Source organism: Balaenoptera ricei, chromosome 1, assembly GCF_028023285.1.
Source record: "Balaenoptera ricei isolate mBalRic1 chromosome 1, mBalRic1.hap2, whole genome shotgun sequence".
NCBI lineage: Eukaryota > Metazoa > Chordata > Mammalia > Artiodactyla > Balaenopteridae > Balaenoptera > Balaenoptera ricei.
Genome location: NC_082639.1, coordinates 30335023 through 30356830, shown reverse-complemented (window position 1 = coordinate 30356830; position 21808 = coordinate 30335023). Strand labels below are relative to the sequence as shown.

At 53.5% G+C, this 21808-nt stretch overlaps 2 protein-coding genes across 6 annotated transcripts in view; one reads left to right on the top strand and one right to left on the bottom strand.

The window, feature by feature from the left end:
• MEAF6 (MYST/Esa1 associated factor 6) overlaps nt 1-7234 on the top strand; it is a 29030-nt gene extending 21796 nt beyond the window's left edge. The window contains exons 6-8 of one of the 5 annotated variants that reach the window (XR_009502607.1): nt 1203-1260; nt 1894-1927; nt 2415-2468. Coding sequence is in view for 4 of the 5 variants with exons in the window: in XM_059919257.1 (XP_059775240.1) it covers nt 6901-7033 (133 nt within the window). In the remaining variant the exon portion in view is untranslated. Of the gene's footprint in view, nt 1-1067; nt 1098-1202; nt 1261-1893; nt 1928-2414; nt 3963-6900 lie in introns of those variants that run through there. The other 4 variants (XM_059919232.1, XM_059919237.1, XM_059919257.1 and 1 more) reach the window with 4 other exon arrangements.
• A 4898-nt stretch (nt 7235-12132) lies between these two features.
• Nucleotides 12133-21645, bottom strand: ZC3H12A (zinc finger CCCH-type containing 12A). Its single transcript, XM_059919223.1, has 6 exons — nt 21562-21645; nt 20220-20695; nt 15729-15868; nt 14536-14770; nt 13925-14031; nt 12133-13730 (listed from the first exon to the last, which is right to left on the bottom strand). The coding sequence occupies exons 2-6, from the start codon at nt 20612-20614 to the stop codon at nt 12856-12858; spliced, it is 1752 nt and encodes a 583-aa protein (XP_059775206.1). The 5' UTR covers nt 20615-20695; nt 21562-21645; the 3' UTR covers nt 12133-12855.
• Between the last annotated feature and the right edge of the window lie 163 nt (nt 21646-21808).

Below are 21808 nucleotides of genomic sequence, written 5' to 3'. Positions count from 1 at the left end.
TTCTTTAATTTCTGAACAAAGTTAAGTTAGGCTGAAAGTTAAATTTCTGACAGTTCCTGGTTTGTACACTTACTGTATACTTTTCCCAAATGTCCTAAGTGAAACTGTTGCATAAAGGTTATTGAAGTTAAGCTTTCTTCCAGCTTCACTCTTGCAAACATTGGTTAGGAGGAAATACAGCCGTTTTGCATATTGTTTTACCTTCTGTCTACAGTCTGAAAGGCTCTGGAGCCAGCTAAGGAGCTGGTGTCGTGCCCCTGGTTAACGTTTGCTTTGGAGGTCTGCCCAGCCCATGGTCTGTTAGCGGTGATGGCCCAAAACGGCCTTCTCCTCTAGGCTGCTCCCATCTGGACCCTTACGGCTTGGGTGCTTGTGGATGTCAACTTCCCTTTGTTTCAATAGGTGCACTGCAGACTTCGGCGTTCCATAATTGTAGCCCTGACATAAACCGTTAACTGCCCTCACCAGTTCAGGGGCAGAGTAATATGCCTCTGTGGTTTTTGGAATTAGACTCTGATTCAACCCTTGGCTTCTAGCATGAATGCAGAGAAAAGGAGTACCATGTTTGGACATGCTTAAATATAAAACCCGAGTTAGAAATTGCAAAGTGTTTTTTATTTTCAAAAATGTATGATATTTTTATCTTTCATTTTAGTGAAAGTATATTATGCTGAGTTGTTGGTACTGTCTTCAAACCACTTTTCATTATGTGACTAAACCCTTTGTTCTCTATTTCTTCTAAATGCCGTGTTTATTTTTCATTATAATTAAATATTTTAAAAGTTCTAACTCTGAATCTGGCAGTTAATAGAAGGCCTGCAGGTATCTAGTTTTCTAATGAAATAACTTTTCTTTTTATAGTCTGTTCTTCTGATATGAAATCCATTGAGGGAAGGGAATCTCCCAACCACAGAATCTTTGGTGCTTTGATGTTTGAAACTTTGTGGCTTAAGATTCTTAAAAGTGATTTTGTTTCTACAAATCTTGCTAGGGTGGCTAATCAACTAATTTATTCAATTAGGATATTAATTTCTATTGCTTTCTTCCTTTCAAATGCTGCCCCTCAGCCCGTCTGGCATGTTTGATTATGACTTTGAGTAAGTTTGATTTGAATTAGTATTTGTGCTGTGTTGTTTAGTGTGTAGAGACAAATATGCCTTTTTGAGACCTTTCTAACCCATAGTTTATCTGTTTAATTGTAGGTATGTATATTAGGTTAGGCTGGGAAGTTTTTTTTAAAAACAGAAAAACGTGATGGAGGTAACATTTTATTTAATAACTTAAGCAAAATTAAGTAAACTTCACTTTTATGCATTTTAATTTCTTTAAAAATAGATAACCTTTACTTTGATTCATATTTAAATTGATATCCTGGCTTTGCTTCATAAGGAGATTGATAGTTTAAGATCTTGATATTTTGCTCTGGAAAGATTTAAAAATTGAAATTTGTTGAATTTCTTTTGTGTTTCATGTCCAGGAATACAAACTCCTAGTCTCTTTCCTGTTCTTAATCACTCGGTGTCTCAGTGATTATCAGCAACATAGTTGCAGAGCTAACACATTAACGTAGAGCATGCCCTCTTAATCCAAGCTCTTTAACGTGTAATTTTGGAATAATCTTAAAAAATTGTACGACTTTTATAACTGCTATAGTGTATTTCTTTTTGAGTCATCTAAGTTTACCTTGTGGCAAGAGTATCTGCTCATGTTTTTAATAAATACTTGCTTAATAATATCTGGGTAAACAACTAAATATGACATAGTCTAATGAAAAATGTGGATTTTACTTAACCAAATAGTCTTTGTTATAGCTTGTGCCCTATGCAGTAGCTGATTCTTGGACCCGTTTTCTGTAAATTAAAATGCAAATATCTTTTATCTTTCCTATCACAGGATTGATCTGAAGTTAAACAAAAAACCACGAGCTGTAAGTATCAGCCAGACCATTTGAGAGAGGCTGGTGATTTTTGTAGATGGTTAGAAAAACGTATTTGTCTTCAGAGCTTGAGTGTTCCTAATCTGGGGTCACAGTTCTTGTTTTAAAGTCTGGGGTATCCATCTGGATGCACTTTGACTTTTAGGTTTGTGTACTTTCTTTATATTTTGGAGAGAGAAAGGCTCACACATTTTTTACTGAAGAAAAATTCCCTTTGATCAAATAATGAACTGTTAATACTACCCCTCCTCACCACCCCCATGCCTCTAACTGGTGAGTTCTCAGGTCTAATAAGGCAGAATTGATGTTTCTGTCCCTTTGTGGACTCAGAAGACAAGCCATTTTCGATGTGAAATATTGTCTGTCATATTTGAAATAGAACCTTTGGCTACAGAGCAATAGCCTAGCAGGGTTGTTGGTGAGAATTTATCAATGTTCTGCTGAGAATAAGTTGGGACTTTTGTTTTTCTCTCTTCAGGATTATTAGAAGACTCATTAGTGCAGAAGCGTCCAGGCTATAGAGCCCTGCTTCCCTCCTCCGACCTCACAAAGATAAACACCCCTCACCTGGCTGCGTGGCCATCCATCTCTGCTTTCCCAGACCCGGTGCCTGTGACTCTGAGTAGTTTGTTCTGAAATGTGGTGACAAACAAGTCATTTCTGTATGACCGTATCGGAGCATTTACTTTGTGTCATTTTCAGTAACAATTGCAGGAAGACCCAAGACATTGTTTTAATCCCAGCAAGTTGCTAACTGTGCATTTCTCCCTTCTTGGAACCAATGTCTCCCCCGGCAAACTGGCCGGCACCAGCTTCATCTGTGATGCGCATCGAGAAATGTTCTCTAGGTTTGTTTTATGCTGAACGTAGAACAAGTCACATTTCAGAGGGAGGCTGTAAATATCTGGCGTTTTCTTATTTTGTTTGTGTTTTATCATTTTTCTATGATTGTTTTTACCATCTTATTTTCTTTTGGGACTTTTTGTAATGCCATTGTACAGCTCATACCTTCCTGCTGACATATCTGATAATCTGTTTCGTGCAGTTGCCAATATTCTTAACTGAAAATAATTTGGTTTACCATAAATAAAATGGGGACTTGGCTTTCTGTTTTTTTGCAGAGGGAAGGTAAAGAGTGTTTGTTTAATAATTACCTATCTTAAATCTTTTTGAGTTGGAAGCAGTTTCATGTTCAAGGAACAGGAAAAGCTGAAAAACATAAGTTTAAATCAGTCCTTTTAAAATAGGTATTTTTATTCTTTTGTATAAATAAAATTTCACAGGCTTTGACTTCTCATCCTTCACTTTTAAACTTGAGATTGTTTTTTCACTTACTTATTCGTAACATGCCTTACGGAAGTTTCTTTTTCCATCTTTTCTCTCTTTGATGGTATTTGCCTGATTAAATATTGCTCTAAAAATCACTAAGGCAAATGGAAAGGCTCTAAATTGTACCCAAAGCTGATAACGCCTGGAGTCCTTGAGCAAAGTGAATGACAGGATCACCGAGAGGCTGCGATGCCCAGCAAATGCCCCTTCCTTTCAGGGTGGATGGGCTGAGGAACCCGTTGACGGTTGTTACCTGCCTCTGGAGCAGCGGCCATCCACCTTGGCTGCACATTGGAATCACCTGGGATGCTTACAAAAATACCAGTGCCTGGGTCCCACTCCCCAAGACTCTGACTCGGGTACAGCCTCATATTGGGGATATTCTTTCGAAGATTCCCTGGCATTCTGATAAGAAACCAAGTTGAGAACCACTGCATTAGGAGACTGGATTGTTCGATTTAAATCCTGTGTCATGAATCAGTCTAAGGGATAAGCTGTGGGGCCTCACCTTTCCTTTGACTCTATTTAGTCATAGTCCTTTACTATGTCCGTATCTTTGTTAGAAAAAATATGTTCCATTTGTGGCAATATTGGTAGAGCTGAAATACGGATGGCGTCTGTTATCCAAACACGTCTACCTTGTCAGATGTGCAAAAGCTTCCTCTTGTTCTCAAATAAACTTTTTTTTTTTTTTTTTTTTTGACTCTGTGGCTATTTAGATGTCTTTGCCTATGTCTTTGGTAGCAGAACTTCAGGGATTTTTTAAAGGAAGTAGTTTCTTATATAGATTGTTCCTTAAAAACAAAACAAAACTAAAAACAATGGAAACCAGAAGCTTTCTGTATCCTTTTTTGTCAGTCTCCTTTCCCGGGAGGGAAGGATGGGATCCTGGTGGTTTCCTTAACTCTGAGGACAGCATACAGCAAACCTGAAGATATTTCTGACTCTCACAGTTTGACTTTTGCTAGAGATAGAGTAGGACTACTCTTAAAAAGATATATTATTAAAAGCATATCTATGTATATGAATACCTCTATGTATGTATAATCACGGTTAGAGACATGGCTTGCTTTATACATATTTTCTCTATAAAGTTTAATCATTGATTAGGAGACCTCACAACTTTCCTGTAAGTTGGCCAGACATACTGGAGATACAAGAGTCTTGAGAGATCACTTAGGTTCCCTACGTTGGGCTGGTTTAGGAAAAAGTGCCGGGAGATCCCTGCCTACCATACTTGTGATATTTGCAACTTTGGCTATCAGCTAAGCTTAAGTTTGCTTGAGTTTAAAAGAGGATAAGGTTATGACCTTGATCAAGTTATTGATTAGAGGAACAACCGTCCTAGCGGAGGAACACGTGTATTTAAGTGGCAGTTGCCCTCGCAGTTCCCATCTGTGACACTTGGTGGAGGTGGTCTGCTGGGTGGCCTGTGTCCTCCCATCTTAGCCACCGCCACCAGTGACCCCTGCCCTGGAACGGCTGCCAGGACCACTGAGAAGGTACTGCCTTCACCAACTTGGTTGGGTTTGGAATAGTGCTTGGCTTCCAGTCTTTAACCTTCTCATCTCTAAGATGGGAATAGGTTGTCCTTTGCTCATTTTGGTAGTTACAAGATACTAAAAAAAAAATCCAGGCACTTCATGTCTTATCCTGGGAGGATGGTGCCTGTATAGAGCTTCCTAGGGAATCTCAAGTACCCTTTTCCAGGAGATGAGGAAATAGCTCAAAGTGCTCTAAACACCATCAGACCCTAAAAGTTGAACACGGAGAACAGGAACAACCCACAAAGCAGGAGGTGAGAAGCTATTTGGGGCCTAGGGGAGGGACCGAGGGAAGTGTTGTGAATTTGGACAGGGCTAATGAGGGTTGAGAGCATGGCTTGTTGAAGCTGCCGTCCCCATCTTGGGGGCCTTCGGAGTGCTGTAGGAAATTGATCCATAATTAGGTTAAACGTTTACCCTATAATGGAGTTTATTCTCTTTGCTTAGAAGAAAATCCCTTGCTGTGAAAAGAGGAGGAAGCAGGCGTTAGCATTATTTCCGACTCCAAGATTGAGCCTTTGGGTGCTGGGGTAATGTAAGTACCCTGTAAGTATGTATTCTAAAGAGAGTATTCTTGACTTCTTGACCTGTGTGCTCAGTAAGGGAACTGAAACAAGTATTAAATGGCCTAAGCTTGAGAGCAGTAAGTATGTTGTTTTGAAACACTGTGTGACTTAGTTTTTGCTTTTATTCTGACTCCTCTGCCCCTTAGCCTTTCTCCAAATTACTGAGGCATCATTACACTTAAGAACTCACATCGGAAGCCCGGCTGGGGACGCTACACTGGGTTTGGGTGCGGCGTGGAGAGGGAGCAGGATGGCCCTCTGCACACATTTACTTCTCCCAGGCTGGGGTCGTACTGAGTCCCTGCGAGGGCGATGTGCCTGGAAGGTGCAGAGATACGAAGAAGAAGGGGCTGAGGTTCCCATTCCTGTGTTAATCCAAATTAACGTTATCAGGCCTGAATTTTATGAGTGGTAAGCTTCATGATTTGAAGCAATTTTCCCTTTGAAAAACCGCCTCTGTGGAGTAACAGTTTTCCTCGCTGAGATGGGCTGTGGCGGAGTTGATTCTCATCCCCGCTTCAAAGGGTGCTGGTCTCCAAGGGGAGGGGTTGGGGGCTGGGAAGAACACGGCAGGCCTTTGGTTTATATTTACTTTCTGGCTCAGCCTTACTTAGTTCCTCATTTTGTGTTATATAATATGCAGAAATATTCATTCATTAGTACATGTAAGATAATTTGTAAATAAATATTAGGTTGAACCACAAGCAGTCAACCATTTTAATCTTCCAGAATGGCAGTTATCGTGGTTTAACAACATACACATGTTGGGGGTAGGTGTGCACCAACTTTTCACTGTTCGTGTACAAGAATAAACATTAGCTGGGAACTCCCTGGCGGTCTCGTGGTTGGGACTCCGCGCTTGCATTGCTGTGGGCCAGGGATTGATCCCTGGTTGGGGAACGAAGATGCCATAATCCGCGTGGTGCCAAAAAAAAAAAAAGAATAAACATTAGAGACCCCTGGCCAATACAGCCCTCCTCAGATCCCCATCCCCACCCCCATAACTTATTTCTCTACCCAAGGGTGCTTTAAAATATCTAATTTGAATAAGTAGTACATGCAAGTGGCATATATTCAAATGATACTGAAGTGCGGTCAATGAAAAGTCAGTCCACCTGCCCCTCTGCTCCCAGTTGTCCTTCCCGGAGACAGTTTCCTGTGTATCCTTCCAGAAGAACCTTGCACATACGTGAGCAACATGCACACCTATGTGTGTCTATTACCGAAATGGGAGCATACTGTTTTCAGCTAGTAATATAGCTTAGAAAATGTTCTGTAAATGCAGCGGCCTCGTTTCTGTTGGCTACCTAATACTCCATTACATTTGTTACCAAAATCTATCTAACCCAGTCCTCTACTGATAGTGTTAATGTTATTTCCCATCTTTTGCTGTTTCAGACAGTGTTGTGGTGCATTACACACATCCTTTTGCAAACACAGTGCTTAGCGGTGGGATGGCTGAGCCAAAGGGTTGAAATACGTAGAACTCACTGTGACTTTATCTTCCATATCACTTTAAAAATAGGAATACAGGGACTTCCCTGGTGGCGCAGTGGTTAAGAATCTGCCTGCCAATGCAGGAGACACAGGTTCAATCCCTGGTCTGGGAAGATCCCACATGCCGCGGAACAACTAAGCCCGTGAGCCGCAACTACTGAAGCCTGCGCGACCTAGAGCCCGTGTTCCATAGCAGGAGAGGCCACCGCAGTGAGAAGCCTGCTCACCGCAAAGAAGAGGAGCCGCCGCTTGCCGCAACTAGAGAAAGCCCGCGCTCAGCAGTGAGGACCCAGTGCAGCCAAAAAAAAAAAAAAAGAATACAAGTATTTCTTTCTCCTTTTCCTTTCCTCCCTATTCTTCCAGTTCCTGAGAATTTTTCTTGGGTAATTTGTTACCCAGAACAGTTGGAATTTTCTGGAACTCTAAACTTTGTAGGGCGGACTGTGACCTCTGGTGTTGCTTTCCAGGTGGAGCTGCAAAGACCACTGAGAATTCCCTGTTTTTGCCTTAGCACTTACTTTCCATATTTTTCTCTTTAGATTTGTGTTTTCGGATCCTGCCAAGCATCCCAGTTTCTAGGCCCTGTGCTCAGGCCTGGGCTGGCAGCCCTGTGGGCTAAGCAGGCCCCCTGCTCCCCAGGCAGTCCTTACCAGGAGGTGCCAGCAGGTGGCAGGCAGAGCACCACAGCGCCCCTGGCCTTTAGTGAGGCTCTTCTCTGGAGAGCAGCCAGAATCAGAGCCTTTGGACCCTTCCCAGTGACCTGCCTCCTAGCAACAAGCCTAACCTTGTGCGGTGAGTGGGTTGCCCACTCCATTTCTCCCACCTAGTTTTGCAGCCATTTCTTAAATGGGTGAGCAGTTTAAGATCACCAGCAGCGGCCTTGAGTCGGGCTTTGAGGCCACACCCCAGAATGACAGCCTGGGGCCTCCTCCCCCTCCAGGAACTAGCCGGAAGGATTTACATACCATGGCCTGGGAATGCTTCATTTTCCTTAATTGTAGGGCCCTACTTCCTGTCCCTTTCAGCCAAATCTCCCACACCCTTTCCATGAACTAGGAGGCCCCCAGAACAGGCTCTTACTCACCACCCTCTACCCACCCTGCTATACGGTCTAGGGGAAAAAAATGAGCCAGAGGTTTGAGGATCCCTGGGGCAAAAGTGCTAGGATCCCGGAACTGCCTTCTTTAGGGGCAGGAACCCCTGGAGACCAGCTGGGCCCAGGGCTTGGGCTGATGGCACTACCCCTCCCCCAACTCTAGATTTGTGTCCCCTTGAATCCCAGTTTCTCTGTGGCTCGCTCAGTCTGTTTCTCATAGAGACCTGCCCAGCACCTCCTTCAGGGCAGGGGGCTTGCCCTTCTGTGTAGTGGAGACACAGTCTGGCTTTTCCAGGGGACCTGGGGGGAGGAGGGAGGGCACAGAGCGTGGGAAGAGGGAGGAAGTGGCAGCTGGATGGTGACTGGTGGCCTCTCCCAGCCACTCCCCCATACCACCCTGCAGGAGACCAGTGCTGTTTGGGGTGTTAGCAGCACTGGGGTGGAGGTTGCCCAGGAGCTGCTCTCCTGGAGCCCCAAAGCTCTCCTGCTCCTAGGTTAGGCCCTCAGATCTTTAGGGACTGTAGTGTTTCGTCAGGCTGGCGTGGTGCGATGGGGACAGAGGGGGCGGGGACCTCCAGGCAGGGAATTGCATCCAGTTCTCTGCCAGGGAGGCCAAGGTTTCCGTAGTCATCCTGCGCCCCAGTGTGGTTAACCTGAGTGCAGGACAGAACTTGCAAGAAGACCCAGGGTCAGGCCCCTGCTGGTGAGAGCCCCAGGGTGGGGTGTAGGGGCCTAGGGGGGTTGGGGGAAGGGCTGGCAGGAGGCCATCCTCTGTGAGCGCCCCAGGGTCATTTCCCAATGCAGGGATTTGCATACGCTCCCGTTTCCCCATTGGCTTCTTAGCCCCTGGAACCAGGAAAACAAAAGGAGGAAAGAGCCGGCAGGGCAGTGACTGGAGCTTGATCCCCTCCGGCACCTCAGTGGCTTGAGATCCTGTCTCAGGGTCACGTTCTGGCCCTGCCACTCTCTCCTTCACACTTTTTTTTTCCCCAAGTATTTCTATTTTCTTTTATTATTTTAAAAAATTTTTATCGGAGTATCGTTGATTTACAATGTTGTGTTAGTTTCAGGTGTACAGCTAAGTGACTCAGTTATACGTGTACATATATCCGCTCTTTTTTAGATTCTTTTCCCCTATAGGTCATTACAGAGTACTGAGTAGAGTTCCCTGTGCTGTACAGCAGGTTCTTATTAGTTATCTGTTTTATATACAGTAGTGAGTACATGTCCATCCCGATCTCCCAGTTCATCCCCCCCCAACACCCCTTCCCCCTTGGTAACCATAAGTTTGTTTTCTACAGCTGTGACTCTATTTCTGTTTTGTAAATAAGTTCATTTGTACCATTTTTTTAGATTCCACAGATAAGCAATATCACGTGATACTTGTCTTTCTCTCACACTTTCCAACCGTGTTGTGAGGTAGGCCAGGAAGCCCAGGCCCCGTGAGGGCCACACAGCCAGTGAGGGGGACCCGAACCCAGGGCTGCTTCCTCCTGTGCTGCCACCAGCCACACTGAGGTGTCCTCTTGTCAAATCTAGGGAGAAGCAGGGACCATCATGTCCCTGTCACAGGTGGGGACGCTGAGGCCTCGTGAATAAAGATGCTTCAGCGGGTGGGGCAGGAGGTGGTGAGGATTAAAACCCAAGTCATGGGAAAGAAACACGCTGGGCATTGGGCCTGGCAGCCTCTGAGCAGTTCTGCCCGGAAGCCAGATTGAGAAAGAGGCCTGGAGGGGAGGCTCCGAGCCCTGGACGGCCAGCCCAGCCAGGCCGAAGCTGCTGGGAAGAGCAAAGATGACAGGGCACCGAACTGACTCAGTCCTCCACGAGCCCGGCCCCAGCTCGCACCTGCCGTGTGGGCTCTGCTGCCCTTGTCCGTGCCTGCCGGCGAGCCGGCAAGGCCAGGCGGTACCACAGCAAGCCCGGACCTGCTGCCCACTGCCGCCTCTCCACTGCCCACCTGCCTGTGGAATCTGCCTCTTCCTCCCCTCCCCACAAAGCAGAAGCAGTGAATGACCAAGAGTTCAGCTCTGGTCCGGAACCAAGTGTGAGCCTTCACGTTCATGGAGAGCAGGCTGGTGGGATGGGCAGAGGGGTGAAGGCACCCTACTTCTCCTTCCCTTCCGGGCCTCCCTTGGGGCCTCACGGCCTTCACGACCCTCCCCGCCCCGGGGTGTGCAGAGAGGGGCCACATGGGTGGGACTGCTGGCACACCTGCCGTGAGCAGGGCGGTGGGGTGGTCAGGCCAGCCCGCCTGCTGGAGGGTCCCCATGCAGATGGAACTCCACGTGGCCGTGAGGGGCAGGGCTGAGGGCACCCCCTCCACCTCCACCCCACTCAGGGGCCCGAGAGTCGCTGCGAACTAGTGTCTGGGTCCCTCCCTTCCTCAGGTTTGTGGGGCCAGGGGACCCGAAGCAGAGGCCCTGCCTGAGTCTGTCCTCCGTGGGACCTCGGGCAAGTCACTCAGCTGCATCAGCGGCTGATAATGAACTGGACAGTCCGGTATTTTAGCTTCCTGTCTATAAACACAAAGGCCCATAAATAGCCTTTAATCTGGAATACAGTTCTCGACTGGAAAAACTATTTTATAAATGAGGCAGCGACATTTCCTGGTGCAGGTAAAGTGTCCCGAGGCGGCTGGACGCGGCAGGCACACAGCGCCTGGAAGAGCGCGACATGGGGGCTTGGAAGTAACGTTCGCGGCAGGTCCCTGTCACATCGTGCGCGTGCATTCCCGCCTGAAGTGCAGGCTTCTACACAGCGTTCTGGGCCAAGAGCAACTGGCGGGGGGCGGGGGGACCCTAATGTGCAGGGAGATCACCGGGGCGGCCTTTCCTACAACATGCTGCACAGCCGTCCTGTGGGAAGGCAGTTTCTAGAAAAAAATAGATACAATAAAAGCTTCACAAATAAAAAGTACAAATGGGGTGAAATGTTCAAAGATATAATTCTTAAAACTATTTTTTCCATTGCTGATGGTGTCTGGGGATCATCTGACTGTCCAGCTTTTCACTTAAAATATTTAACATTTAAACCTCATTTTTATCTGAAAAAAAAAATCGTGTAGGACTTCCCTGGTGGCGCAGTGGTTAAGAATCCGCCTGCCAATGCAGGGGACACCGGTTTGAGCCCTGGTCCGAGAAGATCCCACATGCCGCGGAGCAACTAAGCCCGTGCGCCACAGCTACTGAGCCTGTGCTCTAGAGCCCACGAGCCACAACTACTGAGCCCGCGTGCCACAGCTACAGAAGCCCGGGTGCCTAGAGCCCCTGCTCCGCAACAAGAGAAGCCACCACAATGAGAAGCCCGCGCACGGCAACGAAGAGTAGCCCCCGCTCGCCACAGCTAGAGAAAGCCTGGGCACAGCAACGAAGACCCAACACAGCCAAAAATAAATAAATAAATTTATTAAAAAAAAAAAATTGTGTATTCCTGCCTGGCCTTTTCCTTCCAGGGGCAGATAGGAAGGTTGAGATGGTGGGTGGAGGTGAACACAACATGGATGATCTCACATCCTCCCGTAAGGTACAGCCCTGTAAGGTAGGTGCCATCATCATCCCCACTTCATAGATGCGGAAACTGAGACCCAGAGGGGTAGTCACTTGCCCCAGGTGACATTCGTGGTGGCAGAACCTGTTCTTGTGTTTGGGGCCAGGGACCCCTAACCTCCTGCTTGGAGGTTACCCTGGCAGGGCCTCTCCAGGCTGATTCCACCCCAGTGCCCCCGACTCCACTCCGGGCCTGAAGCAGGGCAAGATCTGGGAGGACGGGACAGAGCTGAGCCCTTAGGCCCACTCTACAGGCTCTCCTGGAACGCTCAGCTCTGGTCACGGGGCAGACGGAGGGGCCGGCCTGATCCATCCCCCTACTCTCCCGCAACAGCACCCCTTCCCCACGCTGCAGCCTCAGGACTCCAAGCTTCATGCTTCTGCTTCCTGACACTCTGCCCGTGTGTCCACGGCCGCCCCCTCTCAAGGCCTGACCCAAGGCCTCAGGAAGGACGCCTCTACCCCAAGGGACAGAGCACTCTCGGTAGAACTCAGAAAACCCTCCTTCCAGAGAAGGGTCAGGGAGCTGGTGTGGAGGCAGATCCGGGGTGCCCACCTGCTGACTTTCCATCACCAGGAGCTGGCCCCACCCGGAAGCAACAAAGACCATCACCTCTTAGAGGGGCTCACATTGTACTTTATTGATGTGTGAAGAGAGGCAAGGGCTTTCCAGTTAAAATATTTAACATTTACACCTGTACACACACATACACGCGTCCCCCCTTGGGGAAGGGCGAGATGGCTCTGAATACAGAGGAAGGGGGTAGGAGGAGAGGGTGGGGCAGAGTGCCCTTAACCCTGCAGGGGCAATGGGATAGGAGCACAGAGTGGGACGGAAGTGGGTTATTAAGAAGCATCTTGCTTACTAACATGAAGCCCCGTGCCCGCCAGAGCACGGACGAGGCCTCATTGGCTTAGAGGAGGGCCCACGGAGGGCGGGCACACGGTGCCCAACGAGCCGGCCAAGGCCGGCATCCCAGGGATGGGGCGGAGGTGGGGGGCCGTGCAGAGGGCCCCCAGCCCAGGCCTCTGCTCCCCGCCCTCTGAGAGAAGGAGGGTTTGGGCCTCAGCCACGGACTGACAGCCGTTACTGGCAGCGTCTCCTTAAACTACAGATACAATGTGCATCAACAGGGTGATCGCTCCTGACCCCTTGGGCAGACGCCTAGGGGTGCCAGAACCAATCCTACAGTATCTTTGGTTTGTGGGTTCTCTTCCCTACTTGAATCCTCCCTCTGTCCAGCCTCTAGGCTGGGGCCGGGGCTGGCCTGCTCGAAGCCCCAAAGCCCAGCCTGGCAGCCCTCGGAGGCCGGAGGTGCTGCCCGGGCGGCTGGCCAGCTTACTCACTGAGGTGCTGGGACTTGTAGGAGAGGATCTCGGCGGCTAGCTGCTGGGGGTCCAGGAGCTGCGGGAAGCGCCCCATCACGGCCTCCACCAGGTGCGGGGGGAAGACGCCACACAGCTTGGTGTACACGCTGGCTCGCTCCTTGGCCAGGCTGCCTGCCCCGCCCCAGGGGCCCCTGTCAGCCCCTGGGCCCGTCACCCGGGGCTCCTGCAGGACTGGGGTGGGTGGGGGCAGCTGGTATGGCTCAGACCAGTACTCTCGAGGTGGAAAGGCAGCCGGCGGGGGTGCGTAGTCAGCAGGGACGCTGAAGTGGCCAGCACCCATGGTCCGGCTGAAGGCAGAGAAGGCCGGAGTGGCGGGGAGCTCGGCCCCATAGGGGCGGTAGCCGGCGTAAGGGCCCCGAGGTGGGCCCGGCTCAGCAGGGCCGCCTCCTCGAATCCCCCAGAGTTCTGACATCTGGCTCTCCAGGGAGCCAATGCCCGAGTCCAGGCAATCCTGGGAGGTATACGGGAGAGAGTCCAGGGTCTGCGGGAACCAGTCTGAGGGCCCAAAGCTGCTGCCACTGCCCCCACTAGGTGGGAGGCTCCTGCCTGCCGGGGTGAAGGTCTGTGTCAGGCCTTCCCCGTGGGTTCCCGGGGATGACTGGGCCCCCAGCTTCTTCCCATCCGGGCTGCACTGCTCATGCTCTGTTGGCAGAGAGCCGGGCTGAGAGGAAGGTGAAGGCCGCCGGCCACTTTTCTCCTTGCTTGGCGGCCTGGGGGGCGAGAGGAGGGCGTTGGCACGGAGCTCGTCAGCCACGGAGCGCTGGGGCCGGCTTGGCCGCTCGGGGTGGAAGAATCGGCACTTTATCCCATAGGTGCATTTCCTCCCTGGGAGAGAATTAAGGAGGGCTCTCAGTCGGGGGGCTCTAGAACCAGGGGGTGGGAGACGGAAGGGGGTAGCACAGGAAACATGGGGTTGGGGGTCCCCGAGAGAAAGAACATGGGGCGCAGGCCGACTTAGGCAAGAGAGGAAGGGGATGGCGTGAGGAGGGCCCTGGAGGGTGGAGCTGGGGGGGTCTTACCATAGGGACACGGTTGCTTCCTGTGCTCGGCCATGAGTGGCTTCTTACGCAGGAAGTTGTCCAGGCTCGGCCCGTGACGGCCCAAGGGGTCATCAGGGGGCATGAACCTGCGGAGGAGGTGTGAGACATGAAGGGGGAATTCCCAGGGCCGAGGAGAGGGCAGGACAGTAAGCCTCGCTAGCACGGAGAGGAAGGCAGCTCCTAAAACTGGTGTCTGCCCAGCACGACATCCCTGGGCTCTAGGGGGTACTGTCCCAAGGGAGTGGAGGAGGTCCCAGTCCAGAAGGCCGCAGCCATGGGCGCCTTTAGGGCGACTCTCCTACTGGGAGCTCGCTGAGGCCGAACATCTGAATCTAAAGCTGCATCCACTGGCCTCTGGTCAGAGCTTCGGTGCTGGGAAGTGGAGGTGCTCTCTTGGAAGCACTGACCACATCCTGTCCCACATGCTCCTGCTCCTTCTCCATCCCCCAAATTAGAAAGCCCCAGTCTGGTCCCAGCCTGACCCTTCCCACATGAGGCCTGCTGCCTGGGCCCAAGGCCACCGCCCCGCAGCAGAGCTGCCCCAGCTCCATCCTTCCCACAGGCACCTCCCTGCGGTGGCCGGAACGTACTTGTCGTTGACGAAGGAGTACATGAGCAGCCGCTCCTCGATGAAGCGCTTCCACTCCTGCCGCTCGCCCTGGAGGTCCCGGTAAGTGTCATTAGAGACCACGATGCCGTCGGACTCGAAGGCCAGCTTCACGATGAAGCGGTCGTCATAGCAGACCACGCGCTTGCCGCCCACGCGCCTCGACGGCGTGAACACCAGGATCTTCTTCTTCTCCAGGTCCCGCAGGATATGCTGGTCTGGGAGGCAGCAGGGGCGCAGGTCAGGGCCCAGCTCGCAGGGCTCCCTGACCCCCCGGTTGCCAGACACAGGGCTCTCAAGGTTCCCCCAGGGTCGCGGGAACAGGAAGAGGCTCTGCAGAGGCCACTGCTGCGGCCCAGCCCCTCGCTGGGCCTGGCGCCTAGTTTGCTGCCCAAAGACCAAGAACCCCAGGGAACAGTCTAGCAGGTCCTGCTCAGGGAAGGCTCCTCAGTAGAGCTGGGCTGCCTCCTTCCCCCTCCTGGACACTAGGCGTGGTCGCGCCCAGCCTGTTCTCGAGGGATCTAGGAATGAGCCGCGGCTTGAGCTGGGGCCAGAGGAGTGTCTCAACCAGGACAGAAGGACCCACACAGAAGGGGCTGCTTTTCTTGGAGCCGGCGGCCCCAGCCAGCCTGCCCCCAGATCTCAAGACTTCCAGGGAAATAAACTCAGGTTCTCCTCCCAAAGATTGGGGGCTCATGTAAGAGCAACGGTAGCAGCTGGCACTTGCTATGTATGTACCAGGTGTTCTTCTGAGCACTTACGTGTATTAACCCATGTGATCCTCACAACCAACCCCGTGAGTTTATCAAATCCTCACCCCATCCCGCGTCTCAGATCAGGGGCAAGTGGCTCAGAGCCAGAAGGGACTGAGCCAGGATTCTAGAGCCCAGGGGCTTAGCCGCCACACCACGCTGCCCCTGTGCCGTTGGGGACATGGTAAGAGCATGCCACCATTAGGTGAGGGAGGTGCCCAGGACCCGGAGGCAGAGGTTGCCCAAGGTGATCTCTAAGGACCGCTGTTCAGAGCAGGGATGCTGAGGACAGCAAAAGCCAGGAAAAGAATGCTGGTCCCTGCTTGGGGCCTAGAAGCTGTTGCTCACACCCAAAGGCTCTCTACTGAGGAGGATCGGGGCTCCTGGGGCAGGGAGACCATGTCCCTTCAGAGGTGCCACTCACCTGTGATGGGCACATCGGGCCGAGGCTGCTCTTTCCTCCAAGATGGTACAAACACTGTGATGTCTGTGTGGCCCCGCTCCAGAAACCAGTTCACTGCCAGGAGGATACCCCGGCAAGAGAAGACCTCCTTGTTCCCATGGCTGGGGAGGAGAGGAGGATGGGGTCGGCCTGCTGCTTCCAGGCCCGCACAGGAGGGAGATGGGTGGCACTCCAGCCCCTGCCCGGGCCGGTGGAGCCGCTGGGCTCAGCCCCCCGCCTTCTGGCCGGGGGCCTAGGGCCTGTATTCCCTGCTGGTTCCCACACTACCCGGGATGGCCAGACCCGGGGCTTTCCCTGAGGTTCCGTCTCCTGACAGTGAGGAGACGCCCAGGAATCTGGCAGCACCCACTCCCCACATGGGGAAGGGTCAGGCCGCTTACAACACACCTGGGGGTGGGGGAAAGGCACTGGGACCATGGAGACACAGATGTACACAGGCTGACTGAGTCACCACCCCTCCCTCGCCGGCTCAGCAGGGCTGAGGGTGGGTGCTGGGAAGGAGAAACCAGATTGCTCCAGATTAAAGTTGGATTACAGTTCAATCCTGCTCAAACCGCAGGGGCTGGGACTGAGGACGGCGAGGGACACAGGGCAGGAGGCAGCTGTGAGGTCTTTCGTTCTGAAAGTGAAAGGAACTGCTTTTCCTCCGACTGCCAATTCCCCAAAACGCCTGGACTCCCTGTTCTCTTCTTGCCCTTTTGGAGAAGGCATGACCCGAGGCAAAAAGATGGTCTGGAAGACTCTGGGGACTCTGCCAGCAGGAGAGCTGGGAAATGGGACATCCCCCTGCCGTGGACCAGACCTCACCCCATCCAAATGTGGCTGGGTCAAGAAGCAAGCCCTGAGGTTGCTCTGGCTCAGCTTCTCTGTCTGAAAAATGGGCCGGGTGGTCTGCAGCCTCCTTAAGAAGGGCCCATGTCAGTGGGACAACGTTCCTGTTTTCTTGAGGCCAAAGACAGTCCAACAAAGTGGAGGTTCCAGCTGGCTTCCAGGGAATGGAAGGGGGCTCCCAGGTGATACTGGGTATCATGGCAGGGCTCCAGGACCAGGCTAGGGGGCTGGAAGGGGTCAGCTGGGGCTCTCACCCCGACAGTCCCTGCCCCTCAGCGTAGAACTCAGACTCTCATATTTGGCACATAAAACAGAATAAGCGTTACGCAAAAGAGGCAACTCCATGGCCGACCACATCCTGTGGCTGGCTTGGGGGCGGTAATAGCTGGAGCCCCAAGAGAAGTAGAAAGGGAGGTAGGGCAGCTGGCGGGCACAGAGGCTGTCTGGGAGTGAGGTGGGGGGCTCCCAGGGCTGAAGGTCTCCGTAAACTGTAGGTGAGGCAAAGTCCAGCCCGAAGGCAGGGCTCATCCCCACCGGGTGGGGCCTCCCTGCCATCCGCTGGCCTGCTTATAATAAAAGTTAACATTTACTGAGAGCTGTGAGGCAGGCCCTGATCTCCATGCTCAATACTGAATCACCAGCAAGTCTCTGAGGAGGGTACTATCATTAAAGGGCCCTGGCCCCCCCACCCCCAGTTTTTTTTTTGCTGTGCTGCATGTCATGTGGGATCTTAGTTCACCGACCAGGGATTGAACCCGAGCTCCCTGCATTGGAAGTGCGCAGTCTTAACCACTGGACCACCAGGGAAGTCCCACTTGCCCTTTTATTCAGGTGTGGAAACTGGTCCACAGAGGGCAACCAGTTGCCAGCATCACACAGTAGCAGAGGTCCAACCGAAACGCAGACCCAGAGGCTGTGCTCATAGCCACCACGGGTACTGATGCTAAGACAGTACAAAGACAAGTGCCAACCCTGACAGCAGGCCCGGAGCGGGGATGGGCGGGTACCAAGCACCTGCTGGAGGCCAGGTACATCTCACACCTCCTTGCTTCATCCTTACAAGGCTCTGAGACTCATCGAAGGTTCCCTGGCTACTGTGTAAGAGGCAGAACTTGAACCCACATCTGGGGGTACTGGATTGCCTTCCTGCCCCTAACAGAAGAGCTGAGGTTTATTTAGGAAAGAAAAAAAAGCTCCCAAACTTGAGTTTGAACAAACTGTTCAGAGGGTGGGGCAGGCTGGGAACAGGGAAAACCATGCATCTGGCAAACTTCTCTCCTCTGTCAGGACCAGGTGAGGTGTCACTGCCTCTGAGAAGCCTTCCCTGACCTGGCAGGATGGGTCAGGTCCCAGGTCTGCCTTCGCAATGCCCAGTGCTTCCCCCTGCCCTAGGCCTTCTGTCTCCCCAGAAATGTGGGGATGGGATCATCTCTGCCTTGGATCCCTGTCTCAGGTACGCAGTTTGCACATGCATTTACCTGCCTCCTTCTATACACACGTGTGTACCTGCATATGCCCCATCCCAGGCCAGCACCTGCAAGCCCTGGGACCTCATGGGACACCGGGGCTTCCAGGACAATGTACTGCTTCTGGGCATCAGAAACCCTGGCTGGGGACAAGTCTGCTCTCAGCCGCCCTAGCCCCCAGAATATCCCTTAAGCAGGTAGTCAGAGCCTTAGTCTTGGGAGAAGTAGAACACATGTTCCAGTCTCTCGAGTCAAGCCCAGATCCTGCCCTCCCAAGCCAGGAGTGTCTCTCTACAGCTAACTTTAGTCCCCCTCCGCTGCTGTGGAGGAAGCTGTGCTGGCACAGGAAAACCAGACATCCTCCCATCCCACACCACCGTCCTGTCGGCCCAGAAGGTCAGGGCCTCTCAGCCTGTCTAACGAGACACTGGTTAAGATGTGCGATTCTGTAGGAGACTCCAGCTCAGCGGCTCCCGCCCTAGGGCAGAGGGCAGGGCCAAAAGGCAGGCTACCCAGGTGAAAAGATCTGCCTGGGCTGGGCCCAGCTAGTGGAGAAAAATTCCCTTAGAAGGAAACAGAGGTGAATTTCCCCACGATTTGCATATGGCAGGGGCTGGCCCGCCTGCCCTGGGCGGGAGGGGGCAGAAGGGCAGGAACCCTGCAGCAGCTGAGACAGGAAGTTTGAGGCTGGAATTCCCCTCCTGCTACTGCCCCAGCTCAGAAAACCCCTGCGGCTCGGCCTCTGGCCACCCACTGCACCACCTGCCCCTCCTCCCGCCCAGGCCCCTCCTCCTTCTGCCGGGACACAAACACACACAGCACATGGCTGCCCCCGGGGCTCAGCGCTCCGGCCCACGCCCCTAGAGGAGGGAGTCGCTGACTGATCCCAGCCAAACACTGCTGGAGCCTGAGAGGGCTCCCCTAACTCTCAAAGCACATGTTGTGACCAGCAGCCGCTGGCCTGTGGATGCCAGCTTTCCTCAATTTCCACCTAGGCTCAGTCCGTTTCAGAGATGGAAAGACTGACCCAAAAGTGGCTGGAAGAGGGCCACCTGCGCACCTGCTGAGCTGGGCCAGGACCAGCCAGACAGCTGAGCTGGGCCAGGTGGGCCAGGGGCAGAGGGGCAAAGGCATAGAGAGGCCTTAGGCAGCCCACCTGAGAGACCTCAGGGAAGCCAGGGAAGGAGCCCTTCCCACTCCACACCTGTGTCTGGGATCTCCCCCTCCACACCCACAGGAACTTTTCCTTGTGAACCATCCACCCAACCCTGACTCACCAGCCTGCCTTGAAAGGACTGGGAGAAAGCAGGGCCAGAGGGCAGGGCCTGGATGGAAGGGAAGTCTGGGCTCCCTGGGGTCGGCGGCAGCCCTCCCACCGCCCCCCGCCCCCACCCCCAGGCTGAGCCTGCCTAGGGGAGAGGTGGGATGGTTACAGGGGCTGAGTCCTGGCTCTGCCCCCCGGGGAGCCCTCAGAGCCCAGTCCAGCACAGGGGGCTCCAGCAGAAGTGACCCAAGTCACTGCTCCCCTGGAGCGAAAGCATCAAGCTACCCACCCACACCCCTGACGTAGAGCCAGATCCTCGAGGTTACTCTTGGTCACAGCTACAAAGACCTCAGTAGCGGGGCCCGCTTCCATGGGAGCCCAGGTCTGGGACAAGGCCTCAGCAGTCCCAGACTCTGAATAATAGTAACAATAACAACAACTACTACTGATTAATGAGCCCTTACTTCTCTCCAGGTTCTGTGCATTCACTCCTCACAACCACCACCTGAGGGGTGGGTTAGTCCCATCTCATGGAGGAGGAAAGAAGGCTCCTATGTAGTAAGCTGGAGCCCACAGTCTGATCCCTCCTGAAGAGCATAAGGTAGCTCTGGAGACAGAAGGACCTGAGTTCGAATCTTTGCTCCGGCACTTACCAGTCGTGTGACCCTGAGCAACACTCTGAGCTCCCTCAAACATCCCTAAAACCCACTTCCAAGAAGCCATGAGGATTAAGGGAGCCTCCTGGCACACAGTAGGGCATCCATAAAGGGCTTCCTCTAGACCAGTCTGGAGAAGCGGTCAAACTCCTTCCTGAAATCCTCTCTACCACAGGTGCAGAGACACACGGCCACTATTCCCAGCCACAGTCTTGGCCACAGAAGTGATACGTACCTCATAGCCACGTTGCTCCCATCGATGACCACGGGCCTCAGGTCACTGCCCTCCTTGTCCTCCTCGGGGGGAGAGGGCTCCAGGATGGGGGCCTTGGGGTTGCCCCCACCCCGGGGGACCAGAGGCAGCTGAGGGCAGGGGTCCGGCGATGCCTGGCGCTCCCGCTCGGCCGCTGACCCATGTTTCACCAGCTCGCCCAGCACAGTGTTGGTGTCTGCCTGGACCCCCAGCTTCTGCAGGACACTGTGGATCTCAGCAGATGAGTAGCCCAGCTTCCGGAAGAAGTCAACCTTCATCTGCAGCTCTGCAGTCCTTGCCTCCTCAGCCGTGGACTCCTGGGCCGGCCTGGGGGTCCCTTGGCAGCTGTGGCCATCTTCAAGCTCCCACAGACTCATGGTGGGGTGGCTTCCTGGGTGGGCCTCTCTCTCCACCGGCCACTCACAGCTCGGACTGGTGGAAGGCACTTGTCACAGCTCCTGTATGACAACCACGAGGGTTAGGGATGGGGAATGGCTCTCTCTCTCTCACCCCTCTCCTGACCCCGCCCCATCCAACAGGATGAGAACACGCGGATTGGTGGCAGTATGCAAAATGTAAAGCCATCTTCCGCGTTACCTCTGTTATCCTCTCAAAAGCCCTCTCAGCTAGGGAGCATCATTCCCTTAATACAAAGGAGGAAACTGAGCCACAGACGTTAAGAACTTGCTCTAGGTCATCCAGCTGTTAGCTGATGGCGCAAGGATTTTAACTTAGGCAGTCTGACGACTCCTCCCACCCCACCCCCCAGCCCCCCGTCAACCCAGGGGACCCAGAGGTCTTGGGAGGCCTCCGAGGACCTCGCCGCGCCCCGACAGCTGCGGGGCGGGGCTCTCAGATGGAAACCCACTGGGTTGGAACTGCGCTGGGGGGGAGGGAGGGGGGGCTTCCCCGTTGAAGCCATCGCCTCCTCTCGCCCGCCTGCCCTGTGCTCGGAGCCCAGGCCAGGAGGCGAGGGGCCCGTGGCCGGACTCCCGGACCGGGGGAGGGGAAGTTTCCGGGGCGACCCACCAGAGAGAAAAGTTGCTGGGAAACTCTGGTTGGCCTCCGGGCTCGGTGACGCTGAGGGTGTCCCGGCCCAGAGCCTCGCGAGCGCTCTATTCCCCCTCCGGACCTCGGTCTCCCTACCCCCAGGATCCTCCGACTTGGACTAAGTTGGGAGGATCCTGGGGGTAGGGGAGGCCGGAGCTGACCGGCCCCACGTCCCTCCCGCTCAGGTCAGTCCCGGCCAAAGCCCTTCCCATCCGCTCCTCCGCCCGCCCCCTAAGCCCGCACCCGCGCCCCCTCCCCGTCGCGCGCGCCTCACCTTTCAGTGCGCCTGCCGCGGCCGGCGGCATCTCCATGGGGCCGAGTCCCGGAGGCCAGGCCGGCGGCGCTTTTATATGGGGCGGGTGGGGGAGGAGGTGGCGCTCGGGACCATGACGCGGAAGCCGGGCGGGGGGGGCGAGAGCCGGCCCGAGCGGCAGGGGGCGGAGCGGCCATCGCCCCTTCCTGCTCCGCCCCGCGCCCCGCCCCCGCCCCGCCCCGCCCCATCCCTCCCCACCTCGCCCCGG

Bases quoted from the DNA above. Each gene is read 5' to 3' on its own strand.
- ZC3H12A (XM_059919223.1), bottom strand. From the start codon at position 20,614: ATGAGTCTGTGGGAGCTTGAAGATGGCCACAGCTGCCAAGGGACCCCC. The intron at 15,869-20,219 runs GTACGTATCACT...TCTCCTCCCCAG, and splicing joins GGGAGCAACGTGGCTATGAG to CCATGGGAACAAGGAGGTCT. The intron at 14,771-15,728 runs GTGAGTGGCACC...GCTGCCTCCCAG, and splicing joins GCCCGATGTGCCCATCACAG to ACCAGCATATCCTGCGGGAC.